This window comes from Heterodontus francisci, chromosome 43, assembly GCF_036365525.1.
Source record: "Heterodontus francisci isolate sHetFra1 chromosome 43, sHetFra1.hap1, whole genome shotgun sequence".
Classification (NCBI taxonomy): domain Eukaryota; kingdom Metazoa; phylum Chordata; class Chondrichthyes; order Heterodontiformes; family Heterodontidae; genus Heterodontus; species Heterodontus francisci.
Genome location: NC_090413.1, coordinates 29,585,813 through 29,611,978, shown reverse-complemented (window position 1 = coordinate 29,611,978; position 26,166 = coordinate 29,585,813). Strand labels below are relative to the sequence as shown.

General features: G+C 51.0%; 3 protein-coding genes across 3 annotated transcripts in view; 2 read left to right on the top strand and 1 right to left on the bottom strand.

The window, feature by feature from the left end:
* Positions 1–5,891, bottom strand: part of wdr83 (WD repeat domain containing 83) — a 14,792-nt gene extending 8,901 nt beyond the window's left edge. Inside the window, 7 exon segments of the mRNA XM_068021030.1 lie at positions 107–153; positions 327–397; positions 399–454; positions 3,200–3,248; positions 3,830–3,935; positions 4,414–4,534; positions 5,730–5,891. Of these exon segments, the coding sequence (XP_067877131.1) occupies positions 107–153; positions 327–397; positions 399–454; positions 3,200–3,248; positions 3,830–3,935; positions 4,414–4,534; positions 5,730–5,832 (553 nt within the window). The 5' untranslated portion in view covers positions 5,833–5,891.
* Positions 5,660–20,310, top strand: LOC137355800 (PAT complex subunit Asterix). Its single transcript, XM_068021335.1, has 4 exons — positions 5,660–5,926; positions 16,510–16,615; positions 16,995–17,092; positions 19,787–20,310. Exons 1-4 carry the CDS (start codon positions 5,892–5,894, stop codon positions 19,851–19,853), a joined length of 306 nt encoding a protein of 101 aa, XP_067877436.1. The 5' UTR covers positions 5,660–5,891; the 3' UTR covers positions 19,854–20,310.
* A 104-nt stretch (positions 20,311–20,414) lies between these two features.
* alkbh7 (alkB homolog 7) lies at positions 20,415–26,165 on the top strand. Its single transcript, XM_068021333.1, has 4 exons — positions 20,415–21,294; positions 22,485–22,658; positions 25,721–25,845; positions 25,950–26,165. The coding sequence occupies exons 1-4, from the start codon at positions 21,058–21,060 to the stop codon at positions 26,086–26,088; spliced, it is 675 nt and encodes a 224-aa protein (XP_067877434.1). The 5' UTR covers positions 20,415–21,057; the 3' UTR covers positions 26,089–26,165.
* Position 26,166: the final 1 nt, after the last annotated feature.

Sequence of the window (26,166 nt, the reverse complement as noted above, 5' to 3'; positions counted from 1 at the left end):
TAGAGACATACGCCCTCAGTCTGAGCTGAAATGCTAGAATTCCATCTTACTGGTATTAAACACAGGCCCTCTTGTCCAGCACTTACTTCCAATGAAATCTACAAACAACTGTCCCATCCGCAGGTCATATCTCCGAACTCGCCATCAACAGACCTAAAACAATAGAAAGCTGTTACTATGCAAAGCAAATCTCTGTTACACAAGACTCACTCATAAAACTTCACATCACCTACTCTTGCACAGCAAAGAGTTTTGGTGTGTATCTGTGTGTGAGTTTCTAGTTGTTACATTGCTCTTGCAATTATTGCTGCCCTCTGTTTGCTCACCCTGACAGAATTTCATGGTCTGAAACCTTCACACTGGAAATCCCATCCTTTGCTTCATCTAAGATTTGAATGGGCTGTGATGCCTCGTGAGCGACAGTCCCAACATCGAACCGAAGTGTCAATGGAACCTGCAATCAGAATCTTCGGTCAGTTAAAGAGTGCACTGTTGACTGAGCTCGAACTACCACATAAGTCAAACTATAAATAAGTGTGGAGATTGCAACCTGCAGCAAACTCTCACTAAAAGCAGTAGAGTTGGTGAATTAAGCTGAAAGGATCCGATCGAACAGTGTTAGAACCGAGATGAAGGAATGCACTGTCTTTCTCTAGTTACATTTCTCCTAGTGGTCAAAACATAATTAAATGTTTTACCCAGTTACCAATACGGCCAATTATATATTTTATTTTAGTTTCAAAATAAAAATCCGCCAACCAGGTTTCTTTAATAAACAACAGAATTATTAAATGATAAAACAAGACTTATTCAATAAAGATGCAAAGCTTATTAACACACTGGTTGAAATATGGAAGTATAAATATATTCCCTTGTAAATAACTCAACACACACGGATACACATGCAGTTGTCACTGGGATCTTTTCAGAAGCAGTTCACTCAGGAGATGTCAAGAGAAAGTCTTCCAGGAGAAATGCTGCATCAGTTTCTCCAGTTCTCACACTGGATTCTCAGGGTTTTTCAAAGATGTGGAACAGGGTGAGCTGGTTGCCTCTCTCTCTTAGCAGGTTTACACCCCAACTGAACTCCAAACAATATCCAAAAACCAAACCACATCTTGACCACCATAAATCTGGACATGTCACTTCTCTGTATACAACTCCAATAGTCAGCAAGGCTCCAGCTGTTTACTTAGTTTAAGACATATGACTTTCAGTAAGTGTTTGTTTTTAAACAAAGTCCCAAGTGTCCTTCCAATGCCCTTTAAAAAAAAAACTAGTCCAGCATCTCCTCAGGTATTTCCACAGTCTTTTGACCACAAGTCTTCAAAAAATATTAAAAATGGAAGCATCTTCGTAACAACAGTGCAATAGGCTTAAGGGGCAAAATGGATGATTCCTGTTCCTGTGCTGTACTGTCTGATTTCTTACGCTAGAATAGGCTAGCAAAATGGGCCGACAAGTGACGGACAGATTTAAAACAGAGAAGTGTGAGGTGATGCATTTTGCCAGAAGGAATAGGGAGAGGTAATATATACTTAATGGCACAGTTCTAAGAAGTGTGCAGGAACAGAGGGACCTGGGGGTGAACATGCATCGATCTTTGAAGGTGGCAGGACATGTCGAGAGATTAGTTAGTAAAGCATATGGGATCTTGGGAGTCATAAAGGCATTGATTACAAAAGCAGGGAAGTCGTGCTGAACCTTTATAAAAGCTCTGGTTAGGTTCCAACTAGAGTATTACATCCAGTTCTGGTCACCACACTTCAGGAAGGATGAGAGGGTCCTTAAGAGGGTGGAAAGGAGTTTACCAGAATAATTCCAGGGATGGGGGATTTTAATTACAAGGTTAGGTTGGAAAAGCTGGGATTGTTCTCCTCAGAACAAAGGAGATTGAGGGGAGATTTTATAGAAGTGTACAAGATTATGATAGGCTTAGATAAATTAGACAAGGAAAAGCTGTTCCCATGAACTAATGGTACAAGGACTAGGGGGGAATGTGAGCAAGAACTTCTTTTACACAGTGAGTGGTAATGACCTGGAACTCGCTGCCCACGAGGGTGGTGGAAGCAGAGACAATAATTTAAAAAGGAAATTGGACACTTAAGGAAATAAACTTGCATGGCTATGGGGATAGAGCGGGGAGTGGGACTGACTGGATTGCTCTGCAGAGAACTGGCATGCCCGCTACTCACTGACCCCGGCCCGACCCCTGCCCGCTACTCACTGACCCCGGCCCGACTCCTGCCTGCTACTCACTGACCCCGGCCCGACCCGACCCCTGCCGCTACTCACTGACCCCGGCCCGACCCCTGCCCGCTACTCACTGACCCCGGCCCGACCCGACCCCTGCCCGCTACTCACTGACCTACACCCCGACCCCTGCCCGCTACTCACTGACCCCCGCCACCCCCGACCCCTGCCCACTACTCACTGACCCCCCCCCACTCCGACCCCTGCCCGCTACTCACTGACCCCCCCCCACCCCTGCCCGCTACTCACTGACCTACGCCCCGACCCCTGCCCCACTACTCACTGACCCGCCACCCCCGACCCCTGCCCATTACTCACTGACCCCCCCACCCCGACCCCTGCCCACTACTCACTGACCCCCCACCCCGACCCCTGCCCACTACTCACTGACCCCCCACCCCGACCCCTGCCCACCCGACCCCTGCCCACTACTCACTGACCCCCCCCCACTCCGACCCCTGCCCGCTACTCACTGACCCCCCCCCCACCCCGACCCCTGCCCGCTACTCACTGACCCACCACCCCGACCCCTGCCTATTACTCACTGACCCCGGCCCGACCCCTGCCCGCTACTCACTGACCCTGGCCCGACCCCTGCCCGCTACTCACTGACCCGACCCGACCCCTGCCCACTACTCACTGACCTACGCCCCGACCCCTGCCCACTACTCACTGACCCGCCATCCCCGACCCCTGCCTATTACTCACTGACACCCCCACCCCGACCCCTGCCTATTACTCACTGACCCCCACTTGCTGATCCTGCCCACCATATTAATTATGGTGAAGTCAATCACAGCACAGACTGATTTGAATTCAGGATTGTGAAATGTGCTGAAAGCAGTCACAGTCAGACACTTTCATCCCAAAATCCAACCCCCCACATGATTGAATTTTACCGGTGACAGGAGCCCACTGAAAGCCCACATTCGATTCTCTTTCCCACCTGAAATGATGACAGTTGACTCCTCGTTGAATTGAACACAGTTCACTTTCTGTAAAAAAAAGAGAAATCATGAGTGATGTTGGAAGGTGGGGGGTGGGAGAGATGACAGTGAGCAGTGGTGGGGGGGGGGCGGAGATTAAGTGAGCAGTGGGGGGGGGGAGATTCAGTGAGCAGTGGCTGGGGGGTGGGGGGGAGGATGTCAGTGAGCAGCGGGGGGGCAGGGGGAAGATTCAGGTGAGCAGGGTGGGCTGGGGGGGAGGTGGAATTCAGTGAGCAGTGGAGGGGGGGAAGATTCAGTGAGCAGTGGCGGGGGGGAGGGGATTCAGTGAGCAGTGCGGTGGGGGGGAAGGCAGGGGAGAGTGAAGGTACCATACTACAGCTCGGTCTCAGAATTCTGAAGGTGGGGAGGGAGTACAAGGGCTGTATGAAGTGGGGGTGTGAAGACTGAAGGCAGAGTCACTGATCAAAACACCACAGCACAGGAGGGGGCACACAGTCTGTGAGTTGCCTCATAACATCCCCGCGCCCTGCCGTCATCATTGACCTCCTTCCCTCCCCCGGGCACTATTCCAGCCCAGGTAAGCATCGATAACCACAGGATCTGTTATTTAACAAACAAAGCCTTCTTACCCCTCCGTGACCCCGGAATTTCCGGAGCAGCTGTCCCGTCGCCACGTCCCATAGGATGACGGTTTTATCGGCTCCACACGAGCAGACCTGGCTGTTATCACAGGACCTGAGAGAGGTGAGAGGTCAGAACTATGGAAGAATTGAAGGGACCTGTAGCAGAAGGTCACAAACAGCTCAGCCCAATGGCACACCCCACACTCTGCTCCACAACAGCAAAGGTCAGGGAGCTGTAGACCAGCTGACCCCAAGGCAAAGGTCAGGGGGTCTAGGGTCACAGCAAAATCAAAACCAATAGAAACGTACAAGAGTTGGAGAATGGCAGCACAGGAGGCTATTTAGCCTATCACATCTGTGCCAGCTCTTTCAGTGACCTGCTGCAAAAGCTGTGTCTGCAGAGATGTATCTGAATAGACTTGGGCTCGAGGGCTAGAAGCAGGAGGGCAGCCACAAGTCAGCACCAGATAGAGGGGAGAAAGCAGAGAACATCTGACTGAGGGCTGTGTTGATCTACAGGAGGCGTCATCCATCCTGTGGCAGGGTCTGTAAATTGGGATCAGTGTGTGCAGTGACACAGAACCTCTTACCCAGCAGCATCCAGAACCTCGTATCCATGGCCAGAGTAGGTCTTCAGAAGAGTTCCTCGATGTGGATTCCAGAGCTTCAGGGATTTGTCACTGCCGCAGGTCAGACAATAATTACCATCCACTGGGCAGAGAAACAGAAAATATCACAAATAGCAAATATACTGTCTCTAAACAACACTCAACAAGCAGGAAACATATACAAATATCTATAGTATACAGCAGGAGTGCATCTCCTGTGGCCTTGCATAGAGTTAGGCCATTGGATTGAGGGGAGGTGGAGTTGATTTGGGGAGAAGGGAGATTTGAGACAGGAGAGGGGGTATTTGGGGGGATGGGGATGAGGGAGGGGGATGGGGGGGAGAGGGGGATGAGGGGGGGGGAGAGGGGGATGAGGGAGGGCGGAGGGGATGAGGGAGGGCGGAGGGGATGAGGGGAGGGAATGGGAGATTGGGGGGTTTAGGGAGGGGGAGGGGGAGGGGGAAAGGGGGTTTGTGGGAGGGGGAAGAGGGGGGAGATTGGGGGAGAGGGGGATGAGAGGAGGGAATAGGAGATTGGGGGAAAGGGGGATGAGGGGAGGGAATGGGAGATTGGGGGGTTGAGGGAGGGGATGAGGGGGAAAGGGGGTTTGTGGGAGGGGGAAGAGGGGGAAATTGGGGGATGAGGGGAGGGAATAGGAGATTGGGGGGTTGAGGGAGGGGATGAGGGGGAAAGGGGGTTTGTGGGAGGGGGAAGAGGGGGAAATTGGGGGATGAGGGGAGGGAATAGGAGATTGGGGGGTTGAGGGAGGGGGAAGGGGGTTTGTGGGAGGGGGAAGAGGGGGGAGATTGGGGAAAGAGGGGGGAAAGAGGGGGGAGATTGGGGAAGAGGGGGGAGATTGGGGGAAGAGGGGGGAGATTGGGGGAAAGGGGGATGAGGTGAGGGGAGGGGAGGGGGATGAGGTGAGGGGAGGGGGGGAGGGGAGGGGGATGAGGGGAGGGGGATGAGGGGAGGGGAGGGGAATGAGGGGAGGGGAGGGGGATGAGGGGAGGGGGATGAGGGGACGGGGAGGAGGGGAGGGGGATGAGGGGACGGGGAGGGGGATGAGGATGAGGGGAGGGGGATGAGGGGAGGGGGATGAGGGGAGGGGCGGGGGATGAGGTGAGGGGAGGTGAGGGGAGGGGGGAGGGGAGGGGAGATTGGGGGTTGGTGGGAGGGGGAAGAGGAAGGTTGCAGGAGGAGGGGTTGAGGTCCTCCAGCCGCTGGGGGCGCTGTAGGCAGACCCGTGCACTGAGAGGTGCCGGGGGTTCTGAGACCCGGGGACGCTGCCGGCTTTTTACCGTTAAACCGCACCGCCCGCACCGCGCCCTGTCCGCACGACAGAGTCCGGAGCCGCCGCCGCGGGAACCGGGGAGACTCAGGCCGCGGCGCCGGTAACGCCATCACACTGGCCCGACACAAATTCGCTTCCGGTTCAAGCTCATCCAGGGGTCAAGAGCAACATGGCGGATCAGCGAAGGCCGAACAAAATCCTGCGGTGAGGCCCAGACTGGAATTGGGTTCATTAACTGTGGGGAACAGAGTCTGTCACTGTATAACACTGGGGTACATTAACTGTGGGGAACAGAGTCTGTCACTGTATAACACTGGTGTACAATACTGGTGGGGACAGGTCTGTCACTGTATAACACTAGTGTACAGTACTGGTGGGGACAGGTCTGTCACTGTATAACACTGGTGTACAATACTGGTGGGGACAGGTCTGTCACTGTATAACACTAGTGTACAGTACTGGTGGGGACAGGTCTGTCACTGTATAACACTGGTGTACAATACTGGTGGGGACAGGTCTGTCACTGTATAACACTGGGGTACAGTACTGGTGGGGACAGGTCTGTCACTGTATAACACTGGTGTACAGTACTGGTGGGTACAGGTATGTCACTGTATAACACTGGTGTACAATACTGGTGGGGACAGGTCTGTCACTGTATAACACTAGTGTACAGTACTGGTGGGGACAGGTCTGTCACTGTATAACACTGGTGTACAGTACTGGTGGGGACAGGTCTGTCACTGTATAACACTGGTGTACAATACTGGTGGGGACAGGTCTGTCACTGTATAACACTAGTGTACAGTACTGGTGGGGACAGGTCTGTCACTGTATAACACTGGTGTACAGTACTGGTGGGGACAGGTATGTCACTGTATAACACTGGTGTACAGTACTGGTGGGGACAGGTCTGTCACTGTATAACACTGGTGTACAGTACTGGTGGGTACAGGTATGTCACTGTATAACACTGGGGTACAATACTGGTGGGGACGGGTCTGTCACTGTATAACACTGGTGTACAGTACTGGTGGGGACGGGTCTGTCACTGTATAACACTGGGGTACAGTACTGGTGGGGACGGGTCTGTCACTGTATAACACTGGGGTACAATACTGGTGGGGACAGGTCTGTCACTGTATAACACTGGTGTACAATACTGGTGGGGACAGGTCTGTCACTGTATAACACTGGGGTACAATACTGGTGGGGACAGGTCTGTCACTGTATAACACTGGTGTACAGTACTGGTGGGGACAGGTCTGTCACTGTATAACACTGGTGTACAGTACTGGTGGGTACAGGTCTGTCACTGTATAACACTGGGGTACAGTACTGGTGGGGACAGGTCTGTCACTGTATAACACTGGTGTACAGTACTGGTGGGGACAGGTCTGTCACTGTATAACACTGAGGTATAGTACTGGTGGGGACGGGTCTGTCACTGTATAACACTGGAGTACAGTACTGGTGGGGACAGGTCTGTCACTGTATAACACTGGGGTACAGTGCTGGTGGGGACAGGTCTGTCACTGTATAACACTGGGGTACAGTACTGGTGGGGACAGGTCTGTCACTATAACACTGGGGTACAGTACTGGTGGGGACAGGTCTGTCACTGTATAACACTGGTGTACAGTACTGGTGGGGACAGGTCTGTCACTGTATAACACTGGGGTACAATACTGGTGGGGACAGGTCTGTCACTGTATAACACTGGTGTACAGTACTGGTGGGGACAGGTCTGTCACTGTATAACACTGGGGTACAGTACTGGTGGGGACGGGTCTGTCACTGTATAACACTGGTGTACAGTACTGGTGGGGACAGGTATGTCACTGTATAACACTGGGGTACAGTACTGGTGGGGACGGGTCTGTCACTGTATAACACTGGGGTACAATACTGGTGGGGACAGGTCTGTCACTGTATAACACTGGTGTACAGTACTGGTGGGGACGGGTCTGTCACTGTATAACACTGGTGTACAGTACTGGTGGGGACAGGTATGTCACTGTATAACACTGGGGTACAGTACTGGTGGGGACGGGTCTGTCACTGTATAACACTGGGGTACAGTACTGGTGGGGACGGGTCTGTCACTGTATAACACTGGGGTACAGTACTGGTGGGGACAGGTCTGTCACTGTATAACACTGGGGTACAATACTGGTGGGGACAGGTCTGTCACTGTATAACACTGGTGTACAGTACTGGTGGGGACGGGTCTGTCACTGTATAACACTGGTGTACAGTACTGGTGGGGACAGGTATGTCACTGTATAACACTGGGGTACAGTACTGGTGGGGACGGGTCTGTCACTGTATAACACTGGGGTACAATACTGGTGGGGACAGGTCTGTCACTGTATAACACTGGGGTACAATACTGGTGGGGACAGGTATGTCACTGTATAACACTGGGGTACAGTACTGGTGAGGACGGGTCTGTCACTGTATAACACTGGGGTACAGTACTGGTGGGGACAGGTCTGTCACTGTATAACACTGGGGTACAGTACTGGTGGGGACGGGTCTGTCACTGTATAACACTGGTGTACAGTACTGGTGGGGACAGGTATGTCACTGTATAACACTGGGGTACAGTACTGGTGGGGACAGGTCTGTCACTGTATAACACTGGTGTACAGTACTGGTGGGGACGGGTCTGTCACTGTATAACACTGGTGTACAGTACTGGTGGGGACAGGTATGTCACTGTATAACACTGGTGTACAGTACTGGTGGGGACAGGTATGTCACTGTATAACACTGGGGTACAATACTGGTGGGGACAGGTCTGTCACTGTATAACACTGGTGTACGATACTGGTGGGTACAGGTCTGTCACTGTATAACACTGATGTACAATACTGGTGGGGACAGGTCTGTCACTGTATAACACTGGGGTACAATACTGGTGGGGACGGGTCTGTCACTGCATAACACTGGGGTACAGTACTGGTGGGGACAGGTCTGTCACTGTATAACACTGGGGTATAGTACTGGTGGGGACAGGTATGTCACTGTATAACACTGGGGTACAATACTGGTGGGGACAAGTCTGTCACTGTATAACACTGGGGTACAGTACTGGTGGGGACGGGTCTGTCACTGTATAACACTGGGGTACAGTACTGGTGGGGACAGGTCTGTCACTGTATAACACTGGGGTACAATACTGGTGGGGACAGGTATGTCACTGTATAACACTGGTGTACAGTACTGGTGGGGACAGGTATGTCACTGTATAACACTGGGGTACAGTACTGGTGGGGACAGGTCTGTCACTGTATAACACTGGGGTACAGTACTGGTGGGGACGGGTCTGTCACTGTATAACACTGGTGTACAGTACTGGTGGGGACAGGTATGTCACTGTATAACACTGGGGTACAGTACTGGTGGGGACAGGTCTGTCACTGTATAACACTGGTGTACAGTACTGGTGGGGACGGGTCTGTCACTGTATAACACTGGTGTACAGTACTGGTGGGGACAGGTATGTCACTATAACACTGGGGTACAGTACTGGTGGGGACAGGTATGTCACTGTATAACACTGGTGTACAGTACTGGTGGGGACAGGTATGTCACTGTATAACACTGGGGTACAATACTGGTGGGGACAGGTCTGTCACTGTATAACACTGGGGTACAATACTGGTGGGGACGGGTCTGTCACTGGAGAACACTGGTGTACAGTACTGGTGGGGACAGGTATGTCACTGTATAACACTGGGGTACAATACTGGTGGGGACGGGTTTGTCAGTGTATAACACTGCTGTACAGTACTGGTGGGGACAGGTGTGTCACTGTATAACACTGGGGTACAATACTGGTGGGGACAGGTCTGTCACTGTATAACACTGGTGTACAGTACTGGTGGGGACAGGTCTGTCACTGTATAACACTGGTGTACAGTACTGGTGGGGACAGGTATGTCACTGTATAACACTGGGGTACAGTACTGGTGGGGACAGGTCTGTCACTGTATAACACTGGGGTACAATACTGGTGGGGACAGGTCTGTCACTGTATAACACTGGGGTACAATACTGGTGGGGACGGGTCTGTCACTGTATAACACTGGTGTACAGTACTGGTGGGGACAGGTCTGTCACTGTATAACACTGGTGTACAGTACTGGTGGGGACAGGTATGTCACTGTATAACACTGGGGTACAGTACTGGTGGGGACAGGTCTGTCACTGTATAACACTGGGGTACAATACTGGTGGGGACAGGTCTGTCACTGTATAACACTGGGGTACAGTACTGGTGGGGACAGGTCTGTCACTGTATAACACTGGTGTACAGTACTGGTGGGGACAGGTATGTCACTGTATAACACTGGGGTACAGTACTGGTGGGGACAGGTCTGTCACTGTATAACACTGGTGTACAGTACTGGTGGGGACAGGTATGTCACTGTATAACACTGGGGTACAGTACTGGTGGGGACAGGTCTGTCACTGTATAACACTGGGGTACAATACTGGTGGGGACAGGTCTGTCACTGTATAACACTGGGGTACAATACTGGTGGGGACGGGTCTGTCACTGTATAACACTGGTGGACAGTACTGGTGGGGACAGGTCTGTCACTGTATAACACTGGGGTACAATACTGGTGGGGACGGGTCTGTCACTGTATAACACTGGGGTACAGTACTGGTGGGGACAGGTCTGTCAATGTATAACACTGGGGTACAATACTGGTGGGTACAGGTCTGTCACTGTATAACACTGGTGTACAGTACTGGTGGGGACAGGTCTGTCACTGTATAACACTGGTGTACAATACTGGTGGGTACAGGTCTGTCACTGTATAACACTGGTGTACAATACTGGTGGGTACAGGTCTGTCACTGTATAACACTGGTGTACAGTACTGGTGGGGACGGGTCTGTCACTGTATAACACTGGTGTACAGTACTGGTGGGGACAGGTCTGTCACTGTATAACACTGGGGTACAATACTGGTGGGGACGGGTCTGTCACTGTATAACACTGGGGTACAGGACTGGTGGGGACAGGTCTGTCAGTGTATAACACTGGGGTACAATACTGGTGGGTACAGGTCTGTCACTGTATAACACTGGTGTACAGTACTGGTGGGGACGGGTCTGTCACTGTATAACACTGGGGTACAATACTGGTGGGTACAGGTCTGTCACTGTATAACACTGGTGTACAGTACTGGTGGGGACAGGTCTGTCACTGTATAACACTGGTGTACAGTACTGGTGGGGACAGGTATGTCACTGTATAACACTGGGGTACAGTACTGGTGGGGACAGGTATGTCACTGTATAACACTGGGGTACAGTACTGGTGGGGACAGGTCTGTCACTGTATAACACTGGTGTACAGTACTGGTGGGGACAGGTATGTCACTGTATAACACTGGGGTACAGTACTGGTGGGGACAGGTATGTCACTGTATAACACTGGTGCACAGTACTGGTGGGGACAGGTATGTCACTGTATAACACTGGGGTACAGTACTGGTGGGGACAGGTCTGTCACTGTATAACACTGGGGTACAATACTGGTGGGGACAGGTCTGTCACTGTATAACACTGGGGTACAATACTGGTGGGGACGGGTCTGTCAGTGTATAACACTGCTGTACAGTACTGGTGGGGACAGGTGTGTCACTGTATAACACTGGGGTACAATACTGGTGGGGACAGGTCTGTCACTGTATAACACTGGTGTACAGTACTGGTGGGGACAGGTATGTCACTGTATAACACTGGGGTACAGTACTGGTGGGGACGGGTCTGTCACTGTGTAACACTGGGGTACAGTACTGGTGGGGACAGGTGTGTCACTGTATAACACTGGTGTACAGTTCTGGTGGGGACAGGTATGTCACTGTATAACACTGGGGTACAGTACTGGTGGGGACAGGTATGTCACTGTATAACACTGGGGTACAGTACTGGTGGGGACAGGTATGTCACTGTATAACACTGGTGTACAGTACTGGTGGGGACAGGTATGTCACTGTATAACACTGGGGTACAGTACTGGTGGGGACAGGTATGTCACTGTATAACACTGGTGTACAGTACTGGTGGGGACAGGTATGTCACTGTATAACACTGGGGTACAGTACTGGTGGGAACAGGTCTGTCACTGTATAACACTGGGGTACAATACTGGTGGGGACAGGTCTGTCACTGTATAACACTGGTGTACAGTACTGGTGGGGACAGGTATGTCACTGTATAACACTGGGGTACAGTACTGGTGGGGACAGGTATGTCACTGTATAACACTGGGGTACAGTACTGGTGGGGACAGGTATGTCACTGTATAACACTGGTGTACAGTACTGGTGGGGACAGGTATGTCACTGTATAACACTGGGGTACAGTACTGGTGGGGACAGGTCTGTCACTGTATAACACTGGGGTACAATACTGGTGGGGACAGGTCTGTCACTGTATAACACTGGGGTACAGTACTGGTGGGGACAGGTCTGTCACTGTATAACACTGCTGTACAGTACTGGTGGGGACAGGTATGTCACTGTATAACACTGGGGTACAGTACTGGTGGGGACAGGTCTGTCACTGTATAACACTGGTGTACAGTACTGGTGGGGACAGGTATGTCACTGTATAACACTGGGGTAGAGTACTGGTGGGGACAGGTCTGTCACTGTATAACACTGGGGTACAATACTGGTGGGGACAGGTCTGTCACTGTATAACACTGGGGTACAATACTGGTGGGGACGGGTCTGTCACTGTATAACACTGGTGTACAGTACTGGTGGGGACAGGTCTGTCACTGTATAACACTGGGGTACAATACTGGTGGGGACAGGTCTGTCACTGTATAACACTGGGGTACAATACTGGTGGGGACGGGTCTGTCACTGTATAACACTGGTGTACAGTACTGGTGGGGACAGGTCTGTCACTGTATAACACTGGGGTACAATACTGGTGGGGACGGGTCTGTCACTGTATAACACTGGGGTACAGTACTGGTGGGGACAGGTCTGTCAGTGTATAACACTGGGGTACAATACTGGTGGGTACAGGTCTGTCACTGTATAACACTGGTGTACAGTACTGGTGGGGACAGGTCTGTCACTGTATAACACTGGTGTACAATACTGGTGGGTACAGGTCTGTCACTGTATAACACTGGTGTACAATACTGGTGGGTACAGGTCTGTCACTGTATAACACTGGTGTACAGTACTGGTGGGGACGGGTCTGTCACTGTATAACACTGGTGTACAGTACTGGTGGGGACAGGTCTGTCACTGTATAACACTGGGGTACAATACTGGTGGGGACGGGTCTGTCACTGTATAACACTGGGGTACAGTACTGGTGGGGACAGGTCTGTCAGTGTATAACACTGGGGTACAATACTGGTGGGTACAGGTCTGTCACTGTATAACACTGGTGTACAGTACTGGTGGGGACGGGTCTGTCACTGTATAACACTGGGGTACAATACTGGTGGGTACAGGTCTGTCACTGTATAACACTGGTGTACAGTACTGGTGGGGACAGGTCTGTCACTGTATAACACTGGTGTACAGTACTGGTGGGGACAGGTCTGTCACTGTATAACACTGGTGTACAGTACTGGTGGGGACAGGTATGTCACTGTATAACACTGGGGTACAGTACTGGTGGGGACAGGTATGTCACTGTATAACACTGGGGTACAGTACTGGTGGGGACAGGTCTGTCACTATAACACTGGTGTACAGTACTGGTGGGGACAGGTATGTCACTGTATAACACTGGGGTACAGTACTGGTGGGGACAGGTATGTCACTGCATAACACTGGTGCACAGTACTGGTGGGGACAGGTATGTCACTGTATAACACTGGGGTACAGTACTGGTGGGGACAGGTCTGTCACTGTATAACACTGGGGTACAATACTGGTGGGGACAGGTCTGTCACTGTATAACACTGGGGTACAGTACTGGTGGGGACAGGTCTGTCACTGTATAACACTGGGGTACAATACTGGTGGGGACAGGTCTGTCACTGTATAACACTGGGGTACAATACTGGTGGGGACGGGTCTGTCAGTGTATAACACTGCTGTACAGTACTGGTGGGGACAGGTGTGTCACTGTATAACACTGGGGTACAATACTGGTGGGGACAGGTCTGTCACTGTATAACACTGGTGTACAGTACTGGTGGGGACAGGTATGTCACTGTATAACACTGGGGTACAATACTGGTGGGGACGGGTCTGTCACTGTATAACACTGGTGTACAGTACTGGTGGGGACAGGTATGTCACTGTATAACACTGGGGTACAGTACTGGTGGGGACAGGTATGTCACTGTATAACACTGGGGTACAATACTGGTGGGGACAGGTCTGTCACTGTATAACACGGGTACAATACTGGTGGGGACGGGTCTGTCACTGTATAACACTGGTGTACAGTACTGGTGGGGACAGGTATGTCACTGTATAACACTGGGGTACAGTACTGGTGGGGACAGGTCTGTCACTGTATAACACTGGTGTACAGTACTGGTGGGGACAGGTATGTCACTGTATAACACTGGGGTACAGTACTGGTGGGGACAGGTCTGTCACTGTATAACACTGGGGTACAATACTGGTGGGGACAGGTCTGTCACTGTATAACACTGGGGTACAATACTGGTGGGGACGGGTCTGTCACTGTATAACACTGGTGTACAGTACTGGTGGGGACAGGTCTGTCACTGTATAACACTGGGGTACAATACTGGTGGGGACAGGTCTGTCACTGTATAACACTGGTGTACAGTACTGGTGGGGACAGGTATGTCACTGTATAACACTGGGGTACAGTACTGGTGGGGACGGGTCTGTCACTGTGTAACACTGGGGTACAGTACTGGTGGGGACAGGTCTGTCACTGTATAACACTGGGGTACAGTACTGGTGGGGACGGGTCTGTCACTGTATAACACTGAGGTACAGTACTGGTGGGGACAGGTCTGTCAGTGTATAACACTGGGGTACAATACTGGTGGGTACAGGTCTGTCACTGTATAACACTGGTGTACAGTACTGGTGGGGACGGGTCTGTCACTGTATAACACTGGGGTACAATACTGGTGGGTACAGGTCTGTCACTGTATAACACTGGTGTACAGTACTGGTGGGGACAGGTCTGTCACTGTATAACACTGGTGTACAGTACTGGTGGGGACAGGTATGTCACTGTATAACACTGGGGTACAGTACTGGTGGGGACAGGTCTGTCACTGTATAACACTGGGGTACAGTACTGGTGGGGTCAGGTCTGTCACTGTATAACACAGGGTTACAGTACTGGTGCGGACTGGGTCTGTCACTCAATAACACTGGGATACAGTACTGGTGGGGACGGGTCTGTCACTGTATAACACGGGTACAGTACTGGTGGGGACTGGGTCTGTCACTCAATATCACTGGCGTTCAGTACTGGCGGGTACAGGTCTGTCACTGTATAACACTGGGGTATAGTACTGGTGGGGACAGGTCTGTCACTCAATATCACTGGCGTTCAGTACTGGCGGGTACAGGTCTGTCACTGTATAACACTGGGGTACTGTACTGGTGGGGACGGTTCTGTCACCCTGTAACACTGGTACAGTACTGGAGGAGACAGGTCTGTCACTGTATAACACTGGTGTACAGTACTGGTGGCGACAGGTCTGTCACTGTATAACACGGGTACAGTACTGGGGCGGACGGGTCTGTCACTGTATAACACTGTGGAACAGTACTGGTGGGACGGGTCTGTCACTGTATAACACTGGGGTACAGTATTGGTGGGGTCGGGTCTGTCACTGTTTAACACTTGGTGTACAGTACTGGTGGGGACAGGTCTGTCACTGTATAGCACTGGTGTACAGTACTGGTGGGTACAGGTCTGTCACTGTAGAACACTGGATACAGTACTGGTGGGGACTGGGTCTGTTTCTGTATAACCCTGGGGTACAGTACTGGTGGGTTCATGTCTGTCACTGTATAATATTGGGGTTCAGTACTGATGGGTACAGGTCTGTCACTGCGTAATACTGGTGTTCAGTACTGGTGGGGACAGGTCTGTCACTCTATAACACTGTGTTATAATACTGATGGGTACTGGTCTGTCACTGTATAATACTGGGGTTCAGTACTAGTGGGTACAGGTCTGTCACTCTATAACACTGTGTTATAATACTGATGGGTACTGGTCTGTCACTGTATAATTCTGGTGTTCAGTACTGGTGGGGACAGGTCTGTCACTCTATAACACTGTTATAATACTGATGGGTACTGGTCTGTCACTGTATAATTCTGGGGTTCAGTACTGATGGGTACAGGTCTGTCACTGTATAACACTGGGGTTCAGTACTGGTGGGTACAGGTCTGTCACTGTATAATACTGGGGTTCAGTACTAGTGGGTACAGGTCTGTCACTGTATAATTCTGGGGTTCAGTACTGATGGGTACAGGTCTGTCACTGTATAATTCTGGGGTTCAGTACTGATGGGTACAGGTCTGTCACTGTATAACACTGGGGTTCAGTACTGATGGGTACAGGTCTGTCACTGTATAATACTGGGGTTCAGTACTAGTGGGTACAGGTCTGTCACTGTATAATTCTGGGGTTCAGTACTGATGGGTACAGGTCTGTCACTGTATAATAATGGGGTACAGTACTGGTGGGTACAGATCTGTCAGTGTTTAATTCCAGATTTAAGGAAGGTTTTGCTGTTTGTGTTTGAGCTCAATCTGTGTAATTTATTCCAGGTACAAACCGCCTGCCAGCGATAATAACCCAACTCTCGAGGACCCAACTCCTGACTATATGAACCTGCTGGGGATGATCTTCAGTATGTGTGGCCTGATGTTAAAGGTACTCCTGTCCTATCGTCACCCTTTGTTCTCTCTGCTCCTGAACATGTTCATTCTTCCTGAGTAGTGGCGCTGAGTGCTCACTCTCTCTGATCTGCTTCACAGTGAATGTCACTGGGCTGATCCTGATACCCACAACACTCTCTGAATAAAGCAGGATCCCATGCTGATTTATCCTTTCTTGATCTGGTGTTGGGGCCTGATGGGGGAGGGTGCCAGTGGTTCGGGGGAGGGGGCCAGTGGTTCCGGGGTGGGGTCTGGGGGCGGGGCCTGTGTTTCGGGGGCTGTGTCTGATGGGGTTGGGGGACGGGGTCTGATTGGGGCTGGATTTGCAGTGCCTGGGCTCTGACTGCTCTCTCTCTCCTTCCTGTCTCTCCCAGTTGAAGTGGTGTGCCTGGATTGCTGTTTACTGCTCTTTTATCAGCTTTGCAAACTCCCGCAGCTCCGAAGACACAAAACAAATGATGAGCAGCTTCATGTAAGTGGGCCGAAGGGCCTGTTTTGGTGCTGTATCTCTCTATGACTCTATCTCAGCATGTCACAAAGCACTTTTTTCTTAAAATGTAGTCACTGTCGTAACTCAGAGTTAGGGCAGAGTTGTAACGCAGGGTTAGGGCAGAGTTGTAACGCAGGGTCAGGGCAGTGTTGTAACGCAGGGTTAGGGCAGTGTTGTAACGCAGGGTTAGGGCAGTGTTGTAACGCAGGGTTAGGGCAGTGTTGTAACGCAGGGTTAGGGCAGAGTTGTAACGCAGGGTTAGGGCAGAGTTGTAACGCAGGGTTAGGGCAGTGTTGTAACGCAGGGTTAGGGCAGTGTTGTAACGCAGGGTTAGGGCAGTGTTGTAACGCAGGGTTAGGGCAGTGTTGTAACGCAGGGTTAGGGCAGTGTTGTAACGCAGGGTATGGGCAGTGTTGTAACGCAGGGTTAGGGCAGAGTTGTAACGCAGGGTTAGGGCAGACTTGTAACGCAGGGTTAGGGCAGACTTGTAACGCAGGGTTAGGGCAGACTTGTAACGCAGGGTTAGGGCAGCGTTGTAACGCAGGGTTAGGGCAGCGGTGTAACGCAGGGTTAGGGCAGCGTTGTAACGCAGAGTTAGGGCAGCGTTGTAACGCAGGGTTAGGGCAGCGTTGTAACGCAGGGTTAGGGCAGCGTTGTAACGCAGGGATTGGGCAGCGTTGTAACGCAGGGATTGGGCAGCGTTGTAACGCAGGGATTGGGCAGCGTTGTAACGCAGGGATTGGGCAGCGTTGTAACGCAGGGTTAGGGCCGAGTTGTAACGCAGGGTTAGGGCCGAGTTGTAACGCAGGGTTAGGGCCGAGTTGTAACGCAGGGTTAGGGCCGAGTTGTAACGCAGGGTTAGGGCCGAGTTGTAACGCAGGGTTAGGGCCGAGTTGTAACGCAGGGTTAGGGCCGAGTTGTAACGCAGGGTTAGGGCCGAGTTGTAACGCAGGGTTAGGGCAGAGTTGTAACGCAGGGTTAGGGCAGAGTTGTAACGCAGGGTTAGGGCAGAGTTGTAACGCAGGGTTAGGGCAGAGTTGTAACGCAGGGTTAGGGCAGAGTTGTAACGCAGGGTTAGGGCAGAGTTGTAACGCAGGGTTAGGGCAGTGTTGTAACGCAGGGATTGGGCAGAGTTGTAACGCAGGGTTAGGGCAGAGTTGTAACGCAGGGTTAGGGCAGTGTTGTAACGCAGGGATTGGGCAGAGTTGTAACGCAGGGATTGGGCAGAGTTGTAACGCAGGGATTGGGCAGAGTTGTAACGCAGGGATTGGGCAGAGTTGTAACGCAGGGATTGGGCAGAGTTGTAACGCAGGGTTAGGGCAGAGTTGTAACGCAGGGTTAGGGCAGAGTTGTAACGCAGGGTTAGGGCCGAGTTGTAACGCAGGGTTAGGGCCGAGTTGTAACGCAGGGTTAGGGGCGAGTTGTAACGCAGGGTTAGGGGCGAGTTGTAACGCAGGGTTAGGGCCGAGTTGTAACGCAGGGTTAGGGCAGTGTTGTAACGCAGGGATTGGGCAGTGTTGTAACGCAGGGATTGGGCAGTGTTGTAACGCAGGGATTGGGCAGTGTTGTAACGCAGGGATTGGGCAGTGTTGTAACGCAGGGATAGGGCATTGTTGTAACGCAGGGATAGGGCATTGTTGTAACGCAGGGATAGGGCAGTGTTGTAACGCAGGGATTGGGCAGTGTTGTAACGCAGGGTTAGGGCCGAGTTGTAACGCAGGGATTGGGCAGTGTTGTAACGCAGGGTTAGGGCCGAGTTGTAACGCAGGGTTAGGGCAGTGTTGTAACGCAGGGTTAGGGCAGTGTTGTAACGCAGGGTTAGGGCAGAGTTGTAACGCAGGGTTAGGGCAGAGTTGTAACGCAGGGTTAGGGCAGAGTTGTAACGCAGGGTTAGGGCAGAGTTGTAACGCAGGGTTAGGGCCGAGTTGTAACGCAGGGTTAGGGCCGAGTTGTAACGCAGGGTTAGGGCCGAGTTGTAACGCAGGGTTAGGGCCGAGTTGTAACGCAGGGTTAGGGCCGAGTTGTAACGCAGGGTTAGGGCAGTGTTGTAACGCAGGGATTGGGCAGTGTTGTAACGCAGGGTTAGGGCCGAGTTGTAACGCAGGGATAGGGCCGAGTTGTAACGCAGGGATTGGGCAGCGTTGTAACGCAGGGTTAGGGCAGCGTTGTAACGCAGGGTTAGGGCAGCGTTGTAACGCAGGGTTAGGGCAGCGTTGTAACGCAGGGTTAGGGCAGCGTTGTAACGCAGGGTTAGAGCAGTGTTGTAACGCAGGAAGTGCCACAGTCTGCACAGGAAGCTCCCACAAACAGCAATGAGATAAATGACCAGATCATCTGTTTTGTGATGATGCCGATTGAGTGATAAATATCGGCCCCAGGACACCAGGAAGAACCTCCAAATATATCCAATGCAATCTTCCACTCTCATCCACCTGAGAGGGAAGATGAGGCCTCGGTTTAATGTCTCACTCGAAAGACTGCCCCTCGGCAGTGCGGCGCTCCCTTGGCACTGACCTCCCGACAGCAGGGCTGGGAGTAATGGGGCCTTGGGGAGGAATGTAAGAGATTGTTTTGGGATGAGGGACAGGGGAATATGAAGGGCGAGGGAGAAGCTGCTGTTTGGTTTGTGATCACTTACTGCCATCACCCCTGACCTTTCACCTCTTTGTTTTTCAGGTTGTCGATTTCAGCAGTCGTGATGTCATACCTGCAGAACCCGCAGCCTATGTCACCGCCATGGTAACGGGGTCACGTCCCTCCGCCCACTGCCATGGTAACGGGGTCACACACCTCCGCCCGCTGCCATGGTAACAGGGGTCACGCCCCTCTGCCCGCTGCCATGGTAACGGGGGTCACACCCCTCTGCCCGCTGCCATGGTAATGGGGTCACGCCCCTCCCCCACCACCAAGGTAACGGGGTCATGCCCATCCCCCACCCCCTGATAATGGACTGTAACAGGGGTAAGCCAAACCCTCCCATCCTCCCCCCCCCCCCCAACACCGGCACCAGCCCCCCCCGACCCAGCAGCCCCCCCGGACCCACTCTCCCATTGAGATTGAGCGGCTGTGCTGCACCTGACATCCCAGCAATGGGCCAATCCTGGACATGGTTTGAGTTGTATGAAGCTGGGAGGAGAAGCCTGTGGCATTGTCAAACAAATAACTTCCTCAGGATTCTGAATAAAACCGAATTTAGCAGCTCTGATGGATATTTCCAATTATTTTGCATCTTTTAATTGTGACTCCGACTCCTGCTCCTCTGGATTAGGTTAGCTGATCTCAGGAGGGACGCAGTATCACTGAGTGAATTGGCATTGAGTGACCTAGGCTGGGGATGGGCTTGGGCTCTGCAGTGATGCCACATATGGGCGCATAGCCAGTTGCCTCTTCCTCTGTAGGCTGGCAGGAGGAATGGGGTGCTTCGAGCTCATGGAATGGTTGCGATGTCAGAGAAGTTGTGTGTTGTCTGGAATGTTTCACCGATACGGGGAGGGTCGCTGTCCGCAGCAAATATATTCCAGACCGAAATGAGAGGTGATTGAGGGCTGTGTGTTTGGATTTCAATGAACCCTTGTCAAACTATTCCTTTGAGTCTGAGAGAACTGCTCACAGAGCAGCCCTCAGCTGAGCTACTGGAGACTGGCCAGTCCCTTCAGAAGGAGGAGAAAGAGGTGGAGGAAACAAATCAGCTCCTCGAATCTGCTCTGTCATTCACTAAGACTATGGCAGGTCTCACATCAACTTCATTCTCCCATTAACCCCCCCCCCCGCCGCCGCCCCTCAATTACCTTCGTGGGGAGGGGGTGAAGGGAGGATCCCTCCACTGGGGAAATGAACTATTTTATCTTCACCCAAGGAAAAAGCTGAAGAATTAACCTGCAGCAAATAGATCAGGTTCAAGGGTTAGAGGTCACGAAAGGTTGTCTGAGTCATGCACCTATCCCACAATGCCGTGCTGCTCCAAGATGGCGGCGCCCTTGAGGCGGAGCTGCCGCTGGTTCAGGCCTCCCGGAGCCTCGGGCCTCCCGCTCATTCTCTCCTCCAGCCCTGAGCTGCTGCAGCGGATTTCCCGGGATGTGGAGCTGCGACCCGAGTTCGTCAGCCCGGAGGAAGAGGCGGCGCTGCTCCAAGAGTTGGAGCCAAGGCTTAGGCGGCAACGATACCAGCGGGAGCACTGGGACCAGGTAGGCCGCAACTCAAACTCCCAACGAGGGCCTGAGGGAGCGTCGGAGGGTCAGTACCGAGGGAGCGCCGCATTGTCGGAGGGTCAGTACCGAGGGAGCGCCGCACTGTCGGAGGGTCAGTACCGAGGGAGCGCCGCACTGTCGGAGGGTCAGTACCGAGGGAGCGCCGCACTGTCGGAGGGTCAGTACCGAGGGAGCGCCGCAGTGCCGTCTTTCAGATGAGACGTTAAACCGAGGCCCCGTCTGCCCTTCGGGTGGATATGAAAAATCCCAGAACTGCTATTGGAAGAACAGGGGAGTTCTCCCCATTATCCTGGGGGCAATTTTGTTCCTCAACCATTACCACAAAAGCAGATAATCTGATTAGTTATTACACTGCTGTTGTGGGATCTTGCTGTGCGCAAAATTAATTCTGTGTTTCTTACCAGGCTGAATACATTTGAAAAGTTCTCAATGTCTGCAGCTTTTTAAGACATTAATAGATGAACTGATGGAACACTTATAAATGGAGATTTCTTTGTACAGGTGTTTGACCTTTAGCTGAGTGAGAAGTTCCTGTTTCATTGTTTTTTTTTAGTTTTAGAGATACAGCACTGAAACAGGCCCTTCGGCCCACCGAGTCTGTGCCGACCATCAACCACCCATTTATACTAATCCTACATTAATCCCATATTCCTACCACATCCCCACCTGTCCCTATATTTCCCTACCACCTACCTATACTAGGGGCAATTATAATGGCCAATTAACCTATCAACCTGCAAGTCTTTGGCATGTGGGAGGAAACCGGAGCACCCGGAGGAAACCCACGCAGACACAGGGAGAACTTGCAAACTCCACACAGGCAGTACCCAGAATTGAACCTGGGTCGCTGGAGCTGTGAGGCTGCGGTGCTAACCACTGCGCCACTGTGCTGCCCTTTGATGTAACATTGCTTCAATGCATTTGCACCGACTTTCTCATGATTTATCATGTTTAATTTCTAACATTGTGTTAAGTGTGGAAGTGTTATTCGACATAGCAATTAATTCTTAGTAACAATGAAAATATCTTTGGAAGTAGTGATGAAAGCTGAGAATGTGTGACCGATGTATTCCTGGGTGTTGTCATCCTTTTATCTTTGAGAAGGATGTCAGCTGTAGATGGTGCTGGATTTTAATTGATTTTTCAATGTGTTTGTTTGACACAAGGCAATCCATGGATATCGTGAGATAGAAAAATTACATTGGACTAAGCAGAATGAAACCATTCTGCAGCGGCTGCGGGCTATCGCATTTCCCCCAGGGGTCCCCCAGCTCTCAATGGTACATGTGCTGGATCTTGATCAGACTGGTTTCATCAGTCCCCATGTAGACAGTGTGAAGGTGAGTGACAGACAACTGTTAATGTTTGACACCTCACCAACTGCGATCACAGGCTTGCTATGTTTGATTCCCTTTAAAGTATTTCTCCAATTCCCTTTTGAAAGTTACTAATGCATCTGCTTCCATCGCCCTTTCAGGCAACGCGTTCCAGATCACAACAACTTGCTGCTTAAAATTTATTTCCTCATGTTGCCTCTGGCTCTTTTGCCAATCATCTTAAATCTGTGTCCCTCTGGTGCCTGACCCTTATGCCACCAGAGTTTCTTATTTACTCTATCAAAATCCTTCATGATTTTGATTGCCTCCATCAAGTCAAACTGAACTCTCTCATCTCTGGTATCACCCTCTCGAAGGCTTTGACATCCTTCCTAATGTGTGATGTCCAGAAATGTACCCAATACTCCAACTGAGGCTGAACCAGTGTTTTATAAAGGTTTAGCACAACTTCCTTGTTTTTGTCTTCAATGCACCTATTTGCAAAGCCAAGTGTTCCATACACTTTCTTAACTGCCTTCTCAACCTGCCCTGCCAGCTTCAAAGGGTTTGTGAATTTGCAGCCTTGAGTTCCTCTGCTCTTGCACCGTTGCCCCACCCCCTCAAAGTAGCACCATTTAGATTAAACCGCTTCTCCATCCTGTTTCTCCCATTGTGCATCACTTCACACTTACCCACCACATTAATCTGAATCTGCCATCTATCTGCCCATTTCACCAGTCTCTGTGTCGTCCCGAAGGCAGCCATGATGCTCTTCACTACTTACTATGTTGCCAAGTTTTCTATCATCTGTAAACTTTGATAATGTACACCCTGACCCACGTCCAGGTCATTTATATATCACCAGAAAAGAAACCATCCTAACACCGACCCCTGAGGGCCCACTGCATATCTCTCCCCAGTCAGAAAAACATGTTTACCACTACTCTCTGCCTTCTAAACCTTAGTCCAAATCCAAAGTTACCACTGTTTTTATTGGAGAAGCAGCGGTTGGTGGGAAACAGCCAGCAGGACCTCGCTAAAGACCAATCGTGTCTCACTGACCTGTTTGAGTTCCTTGATGAAGTAGCAGAGGGGGTTGATGTAGGCAGTGCAGTATATTTGTATATATGGACTTAATCCTATGTGCTTCTGTTTTCCATGTAAGGCTGTTATATAATATTTTATCAAATGCCTTTTGAAAGTCATATATACAAATATACTGTACTGCCTACATCAACCCCCTCTGCTACTTCATCACAGAACTCAAACAGGTCAGTGAGACACGATTGGTCTTTAGCAAGTTCCTGATGGCGGTCCCTCATTAACCACTGCTTCTGCAAGAAAGAAAGAATTAATTTTTTCCTTGACGGTGGTCAGTAGGAGTTTTCCCACCACTGGTGTTAGACTGCTTGGCCTGTAGTTACCAACTTTATACCTCTCCCCTTCTGTTGAACAGGGGTGTAATGTTTGCATTCCTTTGGCACCACCCTTATCTTCAAGGAGGATTGAAAGATTGTGGTCACTCCAGCTTCTATTGCCACCTGTATTTCCCACTGCAATCTAGGATGGATCCCATCTGGATCGGGTGACTTGTTAACTTTGAGTGATGTCAACCTATTTATCAAATCCTTTCTATGTATTTTTATCCTCTAAACTATCTCGACTCCCTCCTTCTCTACTGCAAAATTAATTTCTTCCTCTTCTTTGTGAAGACAGATGCAAAACACTCATTCAGTATCTCACTCATGCCCTCTGCCTCCACATCTGGGGATGTAAGTGTCACTGGCCAGGCCAGCATTTATTGCCCGTCCCTAATTGCCCTTGAGAAGGTGATGGTGAGCTGCCTTCTTGAAGTGCTGCAGTCCATTTGGGGTAGGTACACCCACAGTGCTGTTAGGAGGGAGTTCCAGGATTTTGACCCAGTCACAGTGAAGGAACAGCGATATAGCTCCAAGTCAGGATGGTGTGTGACTTGGAGGGGAACTTGCAGGTGGTGGTGTTCCCATGCAACTGCTGCCCTTGTCCTTCTAGGTGGTAGAGGTCACGGGTTTGGAAGGTGCTGTTGGTGAGTTGCTGCAGTGCATCTTGTAGATGGTACACACTGCTGCCACTGTGCGTTGGTGGTGGAGGGAGTAAATGTTTGTGGATGGGGTGCCAATCAAGCGGCTGCTTTGCCCTGGATGGTGTCGAGCTTCTTGAGTGTTGTTGGAGCTGCACCCATCCAGGCAAGTGGAGAATATTCCATCACACTTCTGACTTGTGCCTTGTAGATGGTGGACAGACTTTGGGGAGTCAGGAGGTGAGTTACTCGCCGCAGAATTCACAGCCTCTGACCTGCTCTTGTAGCCACGGTATTTATGTGGTCCTGTTAAGTTTCTGGTCAATGGTGACCCCCCCAGGATGTTGATAGTGGGGGATTCAGTGATGATAATGCCGTTGAACGTCAAGGGGAGATGGTCATTTATTGATAGGGGCATACAGTACAAGAGCAAGGAAGTTATGTTGAACTTGTGTAGGACACTAGTTCGGCCTGAGCTGGAGTATTGTGTCCAGTTCTGGGCGCCACCCTTTAGGAAAGACGTGAGGGCATTGGAGAGAGTGCAGAAAAGATTCACGAGAATTGTTCCAGGGATGAGGAATTTCAGTTATCATGATAGCTTGGAGAAGTTAGGACTGTTTTCCTTGAAGAGAAGGCTGAGAGGTAATTTGAAAGAGATATTCAAAATCATGAGGGGTCTGGAGAGAAACTGTTCCCACTCATGAAAGGATCGAGAACGAGAGGACACAGATTGAAATTATTTGGTAAGAGAAGCAAAAGTGACATGAGGAAAAAAATTTCCACGCAGCGAGTGGTTAAGGTCTGGAATGCGCTGCCTGAGAACGTGGTGGAGGCAGGTTCAACTGAAGCATTCAAAAGGGAATTAGACAGTTATATGAAAAGGAAGAATGTGCAGGGATACAGGGAGAAAGCGGAGGAATGGAACTGAGTGAATTGCTCTTTGAGAGCTGGGGGGGGGGGTGTGTGGTTAAAGACTGTGTCTGTCTGCTGAAGCCTCTCTCTCTCTTCCACCCCCCCTCTCTTGTAGTTCTGCGGGGATACGATTGCTGGCCTGTGCCTGTTGTCGGAGAGTGTGATGCGGTTGTTGAGTGAAAACAATGATGCAGATCAAGTGGATTTATTGCTGCAGCGACGGTCTGCCTACATCCTGAGGTGGGTATTGAAGCAGTCAGGCCTGTGTGTGTAGCTGTGATGCATCTAACGGTCTGATGCAGATCTTTGGCTTCACTAACCAGCACATTGTGTCTTTGTCTCAGGGGAGCTGCTCGATACAGATTCAGCCACCAGATCCTGCCAGAGGAAGAGTCATTTTTTGGGGGACAAAAGGTGCCTCGTGAACGGCGCATTTCCATAATCTGCAGGAACTTGTCCCTGAGCCAGTCACCGGCTGAGTGAGGTCTGACTGTATCAATGGTAATCTGCACTGATCTCATGTTCCACAGAAATTAAGTAAACTGATATTTATATTTCTTG

Excerpts from the sequence above, each read along its gene's own strand:
- LOC137355800 (XM_068021335.1), top strand. The coding sequence starts at position 5,892 with ATGGCGGATCAGCGAAGGCCGAACAAAATCCTGCG. Across the intron at positions 16,616-16,994 it reads TGTGTGGCCTGATGTTAAAG|TTGAAGTGGTGTGCCTGGAT; the intron begins GTACTCCTGTCC and ends TGTCTCTCCCAG. Across the intron at positions 17,093-19,786 it reads CAAATGATGAGCAGCTTCAT|GTTGTCGATTTCAGCAGTCG; the intron begins GTAAGTGGGCCG and ends TTTGTTTTTCAG.
- alkbh7 (XM_068021333.1), top strand. The coding sequence starts at position 21,058 with ATGCCGTGCTGCTCCAAGATGGCGGCGCCCTTGAGGCGGAGCTGCCGC. Across the intron at positions 22,659-25,720 it reads CCCATGTAGACAGTGTGAAG|TTCTGCGGGGATACGATTGC; the intron begins GTGAGTGACAGA and ends CCTCTCTTGTAG. Across the intron at positions 25,846-25,949 it reads CGGTCTGCCTACATCCTGAG|GGGAGCTGCTCGATACAGAT; the intron begins GTGGGTATTGAA and ends TCTTTGTCTCAG.